At 47.4% G+C, this 14,696-nt stretch overlaps 1 protein-coding gene across 1 annotated transcript in view; it reads right to left on the bottom strand.

Moving 5' to 3' along the window:
- CFDP1 (craniofacial development protein 1) overlaps positions 1-14,696 on the bottom strand; it is a 669,081-nt gene that overhangs the window by 337,181 nt on the left and 317,204 nt on the right. Inside the window, 1 exon segment of the mRNA XM_030203683.1 lies at positions 7,085-7,209. Coding sequence (XP_030059543.1) covers positions 7,085-7,209 — 125 coding nt within the window.

Genomic DNA, 14,696 nt, shown 5'->3' with positions numbered 1-14,696 from the left:
ATCCAAACCTCTCCCCTTCCTTCCAACCTCCTCTCTGCAAATCCCAAACCTCTCCCCTCTGCAAATCCAAAACCTCTCTCTTTTCCCTCCAACCCTCTGCCCCTGGCAAGACCAGCACCCTTCTGTTCCATTCAGGCCCCTCCCCTCCCAGCCTCCCCTTACTGAGCCAGCACCCCACTGCCTTCCTCACCCTCTCCCACCCCTGCCACAGCGCTTCATTTAATGCTGTTGGCGCTGCTGTTGCACCTCACAGTCTCCCACCCCCGCAACGGCGTTTACATTTTGCTATGGTGCTGCCTGACATCAACGCTACAGATGCGGCACCGACGTCCTGCTACGGGGCCTTCCGCGTCCCGCCTCCATAAACAGGAAGTTACATCAGCGCAGCAGAGAGAAGGCCCTAGAGCAGGACGTCGGACGTCAGTGCCGCATCTGTAGCGTTGCTGTCAGGCAGCGCTATAGCAATGTGCAAGCACCGCCGCGGGAGTGGGAGACTGTGCAACAGCAGCGCCGACAGCATTAAATGAAGCGCTGCGGCAGGGGTGGGTGGGAGGGCGGGCCTGAGGCTAAACTGGGCCCACCCGTAGCTACGCCCCTGATGCAATTTCTAGGCACCATGGCAACTTGGCACTTACATTTTTGTAAATCACTTTGGGATACTCTATAAAGCAAGGTTCAACAAATCCCAATGCAAAAAAAGCGAAGATACATACCTGTAGCAGGTATGCTCCGAGGACAGCAGGCTGAATGTTCTCACATGTGGCTCGGCGTCCACGGCGGCCCAGGAAACGGCAAATTTTTCAGACCCCCCAAAAAAACCTTTGCCAGAGCCTTCTGGTGCGCGAACCGCGCGCACCGCACATGCACGGATGACCTCCCACCCGTTGCTTGAGCATTCCCGCTCAGTTTAATCAAAAAGCAAATAAACAAAGAACAACTCCAAAGAGGAGGTGGCCGGGTTTGTGAGAACAATCAGCCTGCTGTCCTCGGTGAATACCTGCTACAGGTATGTATCTTCGCTTTCTCCGAGGACCAGCAGGCTGCTTGTTCTCACATGTGGGGTATATCCCTAGCACCCAGGCTCACTCAAAACAATGGACATTGGTCAATTGGGCCTCGCAACGGCGAGGACATAACATAGATTGACCTGAAACCATAAACAAGTGAGAGTGCAGCCTGGAACAGAACAAAAATGGGCCTAGGGGGGTTGGATTTGGATTCTAAACCCCGAACAGATTCTGCAGCACCAACTACCCAAACCGACTGCCACGTCGGGTATCCTGCTGGAGACAGTAGTGAGATGTGAATGTGTAGACTGATGGCCACGTTGCAGCCTTGCAAATCTCCTCAATGGAGGCTGACTTTAAGTGAGCCACTGACGCAGCCATGGCTCTAACATTGTGAGCCGTGACATGGCCCACCAGAGTCAGCCCAGCTTGGGCATAAGTGAAGGACATGCAATCTGCTAGCCAATTGGAGATTGTGCATTTTCCGATGGCAACTCCCCTCCTGATGGGATCAAAAGAGACAAACAACTGGGCGGACTGTCTAAAGGGCTTTGTCTGCTCCACATAAAAGACCAATGCTCTCTTGCAGTCCAAAGTGTGCAAACTGCTTTCGCCAGGGCAGGTATGAGGACGGGGAAAGAATGTTGGCAAGACAATTGACTGGTTCAGATGGAACTCAGACACTGCCTTTGGCAGGAACTTAGGGTGCGTGCGGAGGACTACTCTGTTGTGATGGAACTTGATATAAGGTGCATTCACTACCAAGGCCTGAAGCTCACTGACTCTACGAGCTGAAGTAACAGCCACCAAGAAAACAACCTTCCAGGTCAAGTATTTCAGATGGCAGGAATTCAGTGGCTCAAAAGGAGCTTTCATCAGCTGGGTGAGAACGACATTGAGATTCCATGACACTGGTGGAGGTTTGACAGGGGGCTTTGACAAAAGCAAACCTCTCATGAAGCAAACAACTAAAGGCTGTCCAGAGATAGGCTTACCTTCTACACGGCGGTGACAATCACTAATCGCACTAAGGTGAACTCTTACGGAGTTGGTCTTGAGACCAGACTCTGACACGTGTAGAACTTATTCAAGCAGGGTCTGTGTAGTACAAGAAAGAGGATCTAGGGCCTTGCTGTCACAACAGACGGCAAACCTCCTCCATTTAAATCAGTAACACTGCTTCGTGCAATCTTTCCTGGAAGCAAGCAACTTGGGAGACACCCTCTGAAAGACCCAATGAGGCGAATTCTAAGCTCTCAACATCCAGGCCATGAGAGCCAGAGACTGCAGGTTGAGATGTAGAAGCGACCCCTCGTTCTGAGTGATGAGGGTTGGAAAACAGTCCAATCTCCACGGTTCTTCGGAGGACAAATCCAGAAGAAGAGGGAACCAGATCTGACGTGGCCAGAAGGGTGCAATCAGGATCATGGTTCCGCAGTCTCGCTTGAGTTTCAACAAAGTCTTCCCTATAGAGGTATGGGAGGATACGCATACAGAAAGGCATCTGACGCTAGTCTGTCGTGGGCCTGAAGCCTGGAACAGAACTGAGGGACCTTGTGATTGATCTGAGTGGCAAAAAGATCCGAGGGGGTGCCCCACGCTCGGAAGATCTTGCGGACTACGCCCGTGTTCAGTGACCACTCGTGAGGTTGCATTATCCTACTCAGCCTGTCGGCCAGACTGTTGTTTACACCTGCCAGATAAGTAGCTTGGAGAAACATGCCGTGACGGCGTGCCCAAAGCCACATCTGGATGGCTTCCTGACACAGAGGGCGACATCTGGTGCCCCCCTTCTTGTTGGTCTAGTACATGGCAACCTGATTGTCTGTCTGAAATAAGATTACTTGATTGGACAGCCGATCTCTGAAAGCCTTTAGAGCGTTCCAGATCGCTCTTAATTTCAGGAGGTTGATCTGCAGACCTTTTTCCTGAAAGGACCAGGCTCCCTGAGTGTGGAGCCCATCTACATGAGCTCTCTACCCCAGGAGAGATGCATCCGTTGTCAGCACTTTCTGTGGCTGAGGAACTTGGAATGGTCGCCCCATGGCCAAATTGGATCGAATCATCCACCACTGAAGAGAATTCCGAAAGCTGGTGGACAGTTGGACTACATCCTCTAGATCCCCCCCCCAGTTTGGAACCACTGGGAAGCCAGGGTCCATTGAGCTGATCTCATATGTAGACGTGCCATGGGCATTACATGAACTGTGGAGGCCATGTGCCCCAGAAGTCTCAACATCTGCCGAGCCGTGACCTGCTGAGATGCTCGTACCATGGACACCAGGGACAGAAGGTTGTCTTCACTTGCCTCGGGAAGATAAGCTCGAGCTGTCTGAGTGTTCAACAGGGCTCCAATAAATTCCAATTTTCGGTCTGGGGTGAGATGGGACTTGGGATAATTTATGACAAACCCTAGTAGCTCTAGCATCCAAATAGTCATTCGCATGGACTCCAGAGCACCCTCCTCTGAGGTGCTCTTCACCACCAATCGTCGAGATAAGGAAACACATGCACCCTCAGTCTGCGTAGCGACGCTGCAAGTACAGCTAGGCATTTGGTAAACACTCTGGGCGCAGACACCAGGCCAAAAGGCAGTACATGGTACTGAAAGTGCTGCGTTCCTAGCCGAAATCGAAGATACTTCCTGTGAGCTGGAAGTATCGAGATGTGGGTGTAAGCATGATTTAAGCCCAGAGAGCATAGCCAATTGTACTCCTGAATCATGGGAAGAAGGGTACCCAAGGAAACCATCCTGAACTTTTCTCGGCCTACAAATTTGATCAGGGCCGTTAGGTCTAGGATGAGACGCATCCCCCCTGTTTTCTTTCGCACAAGGAAGTACCTGGAATAGAATCCCAGCCCTTCTTCCCCTGGTGGAATGGGTTTGAGCGCTTGGGCCTGTAGAAGGGCGGAGAGTTCTTCTGCAAGTACCTGTTTGTGCTGGGAACTGTAAGAATGAGCTCCCGGCGTACAATTTGAAGGTTTGGATTCCAGATTGAGGGTGTATCCTGACCGGACTATTTGAAGAACCCACCGGTCGGAGGTTATGAGAGGCCACCTTTAGTGAAAAAATATCAACCTCCCCCCCGACCGGCAAGTCGTCCGGAATGGACACTTTTTCTGAGGCTATGCTGAACTGGAGCTAGTCAAAAGCCCGTCCCTTGCTTTTGCTGGGGAGCCGCAGAGGCCTTAGGCACACACTGTTGACGAGAACAAGCGCGCTGGGACTGAGCCTGGACAGGCTGCCGAGAAGCCGGAGTGTACCTACGCCTAGCATAGGAATAGGAAGCACTCCTTTTCCCTCCAAAAAACCTCCTAGATGAGGAGGTAGTAGCAGAAGACGCCCGGTGGGAGAGAGAATCCATAGCATCATTGTGCTTTTTGAGCTGGTCAACCAGATCCTCTACTTTCTCAACAAAAAGGTTATCCCCCCGGCAAGGAACATCCGTCATCCGCTGCTGGACCGAATGATCCAGGTCTGAGACACAAAGCCATGAGAGTCTGTGCATCACTATACCTTGGGCAGCGATTCTGGATGCTACATCAAAAGTGTCGAACGTACCCCTGGCCAGAAATTTTCGACACGCCTTCTGCTGCCTGATCACCTGGCGAAAAGGCTCGGCCTGCTCCGGAGGGAGCGCATCAACCAAGCTAGACAGTTGCCTCACTGAGTTCTGCAAGTGAATACTCGTGAAGAGCTGGTATGTTTGGATCTTGGCAGCGAGCATAGCGGCCTGATACGCTTTCCTCCCAAAAGAGACCAAGGTCCTAGATTCTCTGCCTGGGGGCACCGAGGCATAGTCCCTAGTACTCTTGGCTCTTTTGAGAGCAGAGTCCACCACCATGGAATTGTGAGGTAGCTGAGACTTCATCAATCCAGGTTCCCTGTGGATCCGATATTGGGATTCAGTTCTTTTTGGGATCACGGGGTTAGACAGAGACCAGTATCGCATAAGGACTTCCTTCAGTACATTATGCAAAGAAGCCGTTGCAGCCTCTCTAGGTGGAGAATGATAATCCAGGACCTCGGGCATCTCAGCCCTAGGCTCATCCTCAACCTCCATAGGGAAGGGAATAGCCGCAGCCATTTCCCAGACAAAGGAGGTAAAGGATAGACTCTCCGGTGGAGGCAGTCTCCTTTCTGGTGGAGGGGAAGGTTCAGAAGGAATCCCAAAGGACTCATCAGAAGAAAAGTACCTGGGATTCTCCTCTTCTTCCCACAAATGCTCACCTTCAGTATCGAACAAGACCTCTCTCAGAGCAGTCCGAAACTGAGCCTGCCTCGACGCCGAGGAATGACGTCCTCGATGGCGATGCTGAGAAGTCGACGCCCGCCTGGACTCCGGTGAAGCTTCCTCCACCAACGTCAAAGGAGAGTCAACCCGGGTGGCAGCCGACACTGATGCCGCAAGTGGCACCGAGGTCGGGGACCTCACCACAGGCAAAGGGCCAGCAACCGATGCAGCTGACGGTACGGATGTCGATGTCGAAGGACTGGACTGAGCCCCAGAAAGCTTCTCCCATTGGGCCTCTCGAGACGCTTGGGTCCGTTTCTTCAAGCAAAGACACAGACTGCAAGCAGGTGGGCTATGGTCGGGCCGAAGGCACTGGATACACCAAGCGTGGGTATCGGTACCCTAGATGGTCTGGTTGCACCGAGTACAACGTTTGAAGCCACTGGGTGTCTTCGATGACATGGAAGAAAAAACGGCCTTGGCGAAATCAAACTACGCGATTGTGCCAAAAAGTGAAGGACACAAAAAGGGGAAAAAGGCCGGCTGCGCCGAAAAGAAAGGAAACTTACAAAGGGGACTAAAACTAATGAAAATACAGGTTTCCTTTTTTTTTTTAATATATTACAAAACGAAAAAATAATGAAATATAACAAAAAGAAAAGAAGAAAAGTCATCAAAGACTCTTTCCTGGGCCTTCGAAGGAACAGGGAAAAAATACCTCTTCACTTCATCGCGGAGAAGGAAAAACTGAGCGGGAGCGCTCAAGCGACGGGCGGGAGGTTGTCCGCGCTTGCGCGGTGCATGCGCCAGAAGGCTCTGGCAAACTTTTTTATTTTTGCTCTGAAAAATTTGCCGTTTTCTGGGCCGCCGTGGATGCCGATCCACATGTGAGAACAAACAGCCTGCTTGTCCTTGGAGAATTAAAAACCTCAAGCATGACACACTTCACATGACAAGTTAAAAACGAATTTGCAACCCAATAAAAAATCTTTTCAGTCAGTCAGTCAATTTGGGGCAATTATAGAAAAAAACAGCAACCATCTAACTCCAAATGCCGTAGGAAACAAATAAGTTTTCAGATGCATTAAAACCTACCTTCCGGAATGGACAGCTCAGTAGTAGGATAGCCAACAAAGAATAGCACTAACTATAGCAAAATAAACATCTATATATGCATACATAGATCTATCTATTTTTCTCTACATACATATATACATACAGAGACACACATATCTATATAGATACAGAAGTATAAATTAGATATTAAATATTTATAAAAAAAATAATTAAAATATACCTAATTTGATTGAATAATATAATGTTATAATTCATATATTATAGATAAAACAAAAAATACATTAAAATAAGTATATTTGTGCATTAAAACCCAACAAGGCTATGTTTCATCTAAGCCTGCATCAGCAGTATGTAACCTACACAAATCTTAAAGTCTTGATCAGCCCTTCTCAGCCCTGTCCTTGAGGCACACCTAGTCCCATCAGGATATCCACAATGAATATGCATGAGATAGATTTATATACCAAGGAGGCAGTGCATGCAAATCTCTCATTTGTATGGTCACTGTGGATATCCTGAAAACCTGATGGGGCTAGGTGTGCCGCAAGGACTGGGTTGAGAAGAACTGGTCTAGATAAATGAATCACCAACAATTATTTTGTCTTCAGCATTGACAGCACAACATTGGATTTGTTCTTTGCTTCGTGGCTGTATATACAGATCCACTGCCTCTCTATCTTTTCTCAGTGGTTGTATGACAAAGGACGACAGTTTTCAACTCAACAATTGGGTGACACAGAACCTTTATGCTTTAAATCATCTTACCTGACTTCTTCACCTGCAAAATCAAATATTTTGGTGATTTTCACTTTTGTTGACTCTTTTGGCTTCTCAGTTTCCTTCGCTACTTTCACTTTCTTGAAATGGTTCTCCTGAGATTTTTCTGTAGACTGAGAGACAAAAAGAACAATGAAAAATACAGCTTCAACCAAAATAATTCAAACAAGGAAAGTCATTGATATTTGGCAGAAAATCCCATTCATTTTACCATGACCTGATAAACAGTCTCTGCACAGCCACCTCACAAGCACAAATGAAACAGAACAAGAGGATATTGTCACCCTGTTGATGTTCACACATTTCTGAGACTTCTAAAGCCCAACACACATTTTGTGTAATGCCTTCTCCATAGGAGGGAGGGAGTATAACCCATATTTTCACAGGTGTTTGAAAAGCACTAACTAGGGAGTATAGGGATCAAATAAAACTCAGGGCCAGATGCACTAAACTTAACGAGCCATTAACGAGCAAGTAGTAAACCATGGCATGCACTAAAGGCTTCTCCGAGCCATTTTCCGATCAGGGTAGCAGCTAACGAAAACGGAATGCAGATGATCCAAAGGCTATTGCAAGGCTATTATAACGAGATGCACTACGGTTTTCCGATACCCTTACTGTGAAAAATCTAACGGGAGGTCTACACCTCTCGTTGGGGCAAATCGGAAGAAAGAAAATGTCGTCACGGACGTCCTTTTTGGACGTCCTTCACCTGAAAAAAACCCTCACTCCAAAGACATTCTTTTTGGACGTCCTTCACTTAATAAAAACCTGTGCCGCCTGAAAGGAAGACGCCGCACCACCACCCCCTCCACGGCCTGCTGCAGGAAGGCTCCGATGCAGTTCGATCCTTTTTGGACGTCCTCCCCCCCCCCCCCCCCCCCCCGCAATAATACAACGGCCTTTTTGAATGTCCTTCACTCAGCTGAGAGACCTGGAAGTCTCTGAGCCAATCAGCTAAACGCGTTATGATTGGCTCAGAGACTTCCAGGTCAAAGGACTTCCAAAAAGGCTGTTTCCACATTTTCCCACCTATTTGCAGGCTCAATGTGGCTTACAATACATCATGGGTAGTGGAAATATAATAGAAAATAGACATTTAGTGTTACAGAAAATTTTTGGCAACATGATAATGATAAGACATGATAGTAGTATAACAAGCAAGTATTATAAGACATTTCTAACTATGTGTAGAGGAGTTATGTATATTCACATTGATTGATCTTTGTGGTAAGCCTTGTTAAAGAGATGGGTCTTCAGTAGTTTGCAGAAGTTCGTTAGTTCGTAGATCATTTTTAAGTTGCGCGGCAGTGCGTTCCATAACTGTGTGCTTAAGTAGGTGAAGTTTGACGGTGCATTAATTTGTATTTTAGACCTTTGCAGTTAGGGAAGTGCAGATCAAGGAATGTGCGGGATGATCTTTTGGCATTCTTGGGTGGTAAGTCTATCAGGTCTGACATGTAGGCTGGTGCATCTCCATGAATGATTTTGTGAACTAGGGAGCAAATTTTGAACGTGATGCGTTCTTTGAGTGGGAGCCAGTGAAGTTTTTCTCGTAGGGGCTTAGCACTTTCATATTTTGTTTTGCCGAATATGAGTCTAGCTGCAGTGTTCTGGGCTGTTTGAAGTTTCTTGATTATTTGCTCTTTACAGCCGGCATAGAGTGCGTTGCAGTAATCTAGATGACTGAGCACCATTGATAGTACCAGGTTACGAAAACATTCCTTGGGAAGAAAGGTCTTACTCTTTTTAATTTCCACATTGAGTGGAACATCTTCTTAGTTATGTTTTTCGCGTGGCTTTCGAGTGTTAGGTGTCGATCGATGGTAACTCCAAGAATTTTTAGGGTGTCCGAAATAACACTGCAAATGTATTTTAGGATATTACCAAGAATCACGTTATACAAACAAGTAGGCACCTAATTGCCTTTATTAAATACTAGCCTAAGTGGCAGGCATGAACATTTACACCAACGCTAGAGCTGATGTAAATGTCCAAATGTCCATGCCAATATCCGTCAAGTACATGTATACATTATAGTATTTTATAATCTGCCTAAACTCCAAACTGTACACACACACTGGCAAAGTGGGCATGCAGTTTACTTCAAAGCATATGAGCCTTCATAATAATTACCGTCTTGAAGGGTAATTCTATAACAAGGTGCCCACTATACAGTAAGTACTGGTTATGGTCCTTATTTTAGGCCAATTCTGTAAAGAAAAGACGGTACCTACTTTTTTTATACAGAATATGTCCATGCCACATTAGCACATATAGAATGTTATAATTTACATCCACACCCCACCACAAAGCGTGTGCCATCAAGTCATTGTGTGAAATTTTCCTCTAAGCTGTATTCTATAAAGACGTAATTTACTTGCCTTCCTGTCACCTAAAACTAGGCAGTTCCTTAAGGAATTACCCACTTTATGTTCAAAGAAGCAGCAAACCAAAATTTTGAAAAGTTACATTCATGGTTACAAGTAAAAGCCACAGGGCTTTCTGCAAAGGTAGAAACTGAGCAGGCTAAGGCAGAAGAAACAAATGCTAAAATGGCCAAAGGGGTAAGAGCAAAATAGAGATACAAATGGAGGAAATTTCTGTAAAAGAAATATTTTTAAAGGCAAGCCCACTATTAAACATCATTGGGCCCAGTGCAGAAATTTGGGAGGGCACCCCAAAAGCCACCTGCAGCCTGAATATCTTGGTTACCCTTGGAAGTTCTGTGGCAGTGTGAAGGGTCTAGTATACAAGAGGATTCTGCTACCCACTTGCAGCTCCCAGATATTTTGAATCATAAAGCACTCACGCCAGTGCTTACTACATACCAACATATATCGACTGAAAGAAAAGTTTGAGGCTGGGCTTCCCTTCTGAAGAGTTTAAAGAGCAGACAAGTGTGAATGGAGCTTTGGCTCCCCCTCTGATTTCCCCAGTTCAAACCACTAATAAGTTAATGATGAACCCCATTTTGATTCAAGATGCCTAAGCAACAAAAGGTTGAAGTTTCTAAAACTATTACAGAACTTCATGCTGCAAAGGTGAATATGCAAGATAAGAGACTGAGAGAGCAAGGCTCCAACATTTCTGCGATCAGTTATGGGGAGTGAGGGTGAACAGTGCCTTAGAATGTCCGAGAGCAATATGAACTTGTTACTAAAAGGGCACTTTTAGGGAAGTTGGCGACCTATGAGCTGTGCAGAGGAGTGCACTTTGGTCAGAGTTCGTGGCCGGAAGGTCAGGCACTGCTGGAGACATCTGCGGCTGAGTAGGACTCCACTGATGTCAGCAGGGGGGGGGGGGGTCTACCGGAACATCTAAAAGTGCACCTGTACCTGTGGCGCATGGCCTCAACAGGTGTGACTTAAGGGGCACGCCTCTTCGGAGCCCAGAAACGTTTGACCCACCATTTTTTCTCTTAATTGTGAGTACTTTGTTTTCTGCTACTATGGGGAGAAAACACAAGGTAAAAGAGTCATTGACTATTTCTAAAGATAAGGGTATGGTAGGTCCATTGTACAGACATTTTTTGATACAATGACTCAGATTTTGGATATCAAGACTTCCACTCTTCTATCATCCTCCAGTGCATCTCTTACTTCAGGCAGTCCCTCAACCCCTCCTCTGCCGAACTCCTCCCTTTATGAACAACCCACAGCTAGACCTTTCCAAGAGGTGGTCTTATCTCCTGGAGCTGCTAAAGCAGGGTCAACTTTGGCTAGTCCTCCTCATGTAATGGGCATTGTTCCCACCCCGATATCAGTCCCATGCCCAGCTTTTACATCTGAGTTGTTGGAGCAGGCTCCATCAGATATTACCTTGGTAGGTGTATGGAAGTTGTTATCAAAAGTAGAGACCATGCTGCAGAACTGTTACTCAGCTTTGTGTTTTTTTCTGACAAGTAAATTTCAAGTTAGATTCCGGAGTTCAAGACTATACTCGACGCCTGCAGAGTATGGACCCCACGGTGGCCACATTTCATGCAACATTGTCTGTTGGTATTAAGGACAGTCTCTTGCTCCATAGTAAATGTGAATCCTTGGAGAATATGTATAAGGTTAAGAATCTTAGGATACTTAATTTCCCTACTCATTTGTTGTCTCCTGAAATTTTGTTTTGAAAATATTTAAAGGAGGTTTTGGTTCTTTCAGTTGCTGATTCTTTGCAGTTATCGAATTTATATTATATACCTCAAAAGAAAATTATTCAAAAATCAGAGTGTGAAGCTTTGGATGTTTTAGACTCTCAGGTTGATTTTGATTTAACTAAATTTTTAGAAACTTCCCAGGATAAGTTTATACATCGGGCAACTCTTTTGGCGACTTTTGTGTCTGAATCAGATAAAAATATGGTGTTGCATGCTTATTTTAAGAAAAAAGATGCCATGTTCTGTGGCCAAAAAATGAAACCTTTCCTGATGTGGCTAGGACAGGAAGACGGAAAAAGTTTCTCGACTTGAAGTCTCGCCTTCTTGCATTAGGGGCTTCCTTTTTTTTTTTAGGTTTCTTTCCTTGCATGTGTTTGGTGACACTTCAGGGTTCTAATTATGTATTTTATGATCCTGGCCAACTGGAAACTTTTGATGCAGAAAGAATCAGTTGTAAAGACTAATGCAGGCAGATAGTGAGTTGGAACTATTTAGTCAGCTAATAGGTTAGTGCTAGTTAAGCTACTACTTTAATTTCTTGTAATCTTTACTGACTACAAAGGCCAGTTTACTAAGGGGCGTTAGTGTTTTTAACGCACTTACAATTAGCATGTGTGCTAACAGTGTAGGCGCCTATAGGGATATTGTAGGCGCGTACACAGTTAATGCACGTTAAAAATGTTAACGATCTATAACGCGGCTTAGTAAACAGGGCCCTAAGTTTTCAATACGCCCAATAATGTTGTCGCGTTCTTGAGGGCCTTGGCATTCTGTCAGGTCCTCGAGGCAGGACTGGAGTTCGTGAGCCCTTGGGCCACTGCCGAAGAGCGGCAGCGGCAGGCAAGACCACCACGGGACTGGAAACACAGAAGAGCAGTACTGGAACTCTGGACTGGAGTAGTACAAGGCAGGCAACTAGAACAGATGAGACAGGAACAGCTTCACCTGCACCTAGCCACCGTTCCTCCAGAGTTGAGCTCCGAAGTGCAGGCGGCCGGCAGGACTTGCAGGATAAGGCAGGAACTGAAGATCCAGAGGACCCACCCTGGGTCTGGGGTACACGAGGGCGACAGGGCACAGAACTAGACTCAAGACAGTGTGCTGCTGCACAGCCACTAGCAAGACCCAGAAGACAGACCAAGGAACACAAGGCGTACAGAAGCTAGCAGGAGCAAGGACTATGGCAGCAACACACTAGGCAGAACGGGGATCTGGGAATACCCACAGGGTAAACCCTCTAGCTAGGTGGAGACAGGATACAGGAATAATCACCCAGGAAAACACACTAGCCAGACAGAGACAGGATTCAGGATATACCCTCAGGATATACAAGCAGGGTAGGCACACAGGCTAGGCAAGGCAGGGTTCAGGGTAAAGAGAGCAAACCAGGAAGAACAGGCCAAGGGTCTTGGGCAGGCAGCACAGCAAACAGAGTAATCAGGAAGAACAGGCCAAGGGTCTGAAGCCACAGCCGTTCCACACACTGACTGGGGAACCCACAAAGGCTGAGGCTTTGCATACAGACAGAGAACAAACCCGTACAAAGGCTTCACCCCAACCCAGGGTAAGCCAGGAACAGAGGCTTCACCCCAACACAGGGTAAGCCTGGAGCAGAGGCTTCACCCCAAACACAGGGTAAGCCAGGAACAGAGGCTTCACCCCAAACACAGGGTAAGCCAGGAAGGACCGCAGTCCACAGACAGACAGTGGCAGGGAAGACCCCCCACGGAAGGACAACAGAGACACAGACACAGAAAGAAACTGGGCTGGAACCCAGAGAGAGGCTAAGCAGTAGTGCAGCAGACACTTACTAACCTGACCAGGCCTAAGAGCATAACACTCATGCAAAGGCCCTGACTGCAAGCACAGCACTTCCTTATGAAGGCTCTCACTGATGAGTCACCAGCAGCAGGACAGAAGCAGGAAGTACACTGACCCCAAAGAGAGGCTTGACACACATAGGAAGTGAGCCCACAGGAAAGACAAGCAGGAGCCATCTTGGAAGCTGGCACAGAGCGGGTGGCAGCCATCTTAGATGCTGGCTCCCTAGAGAGACATAGCCCACACAGGTGAGGTCTAGTGAAGCAATCAGGTTCATGCTGGAAGCAGCCAGCACACCAGGACAGAGACAAGACTAACACAAACACAGACAGAAGCCAGCAGAGCTGCTGACCCCCAGAAAGAAGGTAAGGCTGAGGGTGGTCACGGCCACAGATGTGACAAATGTGGGCTGGAATTTATTTGAACTTTCTTATACTATTTTATTGTTATTTCAATGTTTAAAAATGTTCTTGTTTCTTTGTTGAAACTGATTAAATAAAGTATATATATATATCCTATACAATAATTCTCACCTCCAGCGTTCTAAGCGTCTTGCTGCCTGTTTTCGTGACTTCTTCGGAGTTGGTCTGCTAGGCTCTGTAGCACAGGCTGACGTCACCGTAGCCATTATGAAGTTAACATCAGAACCCGTGAAAAAAAAATCATGCATGCCTCACAGCTGATCCCCACCCCCCCACCCCACCAAACTGGCACACGCATATTATCCCATCAAACTCATACCTGGGATCCCCCACTACCAGCCCCGCAGCTTTCCTTCTTCAGTGCCCTGTCCCCTCTGACACAACTTCTCTCCCTCAGATGCTCCCACCTGCCATGTCGAAAACAGGAAGTCGCCTCAGAGGAGAGCACAACGTGCTGGACGCTGGAGAATTGAAAAAGTTGCATCAGAGAAGGGCGGAATTCCCGGGAGAGTGTATGAGCCTCTCAACTACCTACCCACTGTCTGTCTTACCCAGGTTCCTCCAATGTCTAAGTACCGCCTCCTCCTGACCTTCTCCCGGCAATACAGCGTTACAGAGGGTGTCCGGAAGGAGAAGCGAGACACATGCACCCGAGAAGAGCCGGCGGCATGGCACGGTGCCTGCAGTCCGTGCAGGAGTTTCTGCATGACGCTTTCGTGCCCTTGGTGGCCAAGTTGTGCTGCGACGAGGCGGAGAAGCTCGCCTGCAAGAACCACCTCAGTTTCGCCGAGCTGGTGAGGCCTTTCTGACAACTCAACTCGGAAGGTGCGTGTGGAACGGGAGAGGGGAGAGGCGCGGGGACTTGGTGACACATGGGTGGGCACGGCTTTGCCTCTGCGCTATCACACACCACATATGCTCTGGCTTGGGGCATCTTGCCTTGGTCTGACTGTATATTCCTTATACCCCTCCCCTTATTCGTTTTCTTCTTTTCTGTTCCTCTTTGTTTCGCCTGCCAGTGTCATAGGTAGACACACAATCTCTCTCTCAGCCCCCTGTATCTTCACCCAGTCTCTCTCTCTCTCAGCCCCCTGTATCTTCACCCAGTCTCTCTCTCTCTCTCTCAGCCCCCTGTATTTTCATCCAATCTCTCTCTGAAGATACAGGGGGCAGAGAGAGAGAGAGAGACTGGGTGAAGAAACAGGGG

This window comes from Microcaecilia unicolor, chromosome 5 (assembly GCF_901765095.1).
Source record: "Microcaecilia unicolor chromosome 5, aMicUni1.1, whole genome shotgun sequence".
Taxonomy (NCBI): domain Eukaryota; kingdom Metazoa; phylum Chordata; class Amphibia; order Gymnophiona; family Siphonopidae; genus Microcaecilia; species Microcaecilia unicolor.
The sequence above is the reverse complement of the archived record's forward strand: the minus strand, read 5'-3'. Positions and strand labels throughout refer to the sequence as shown.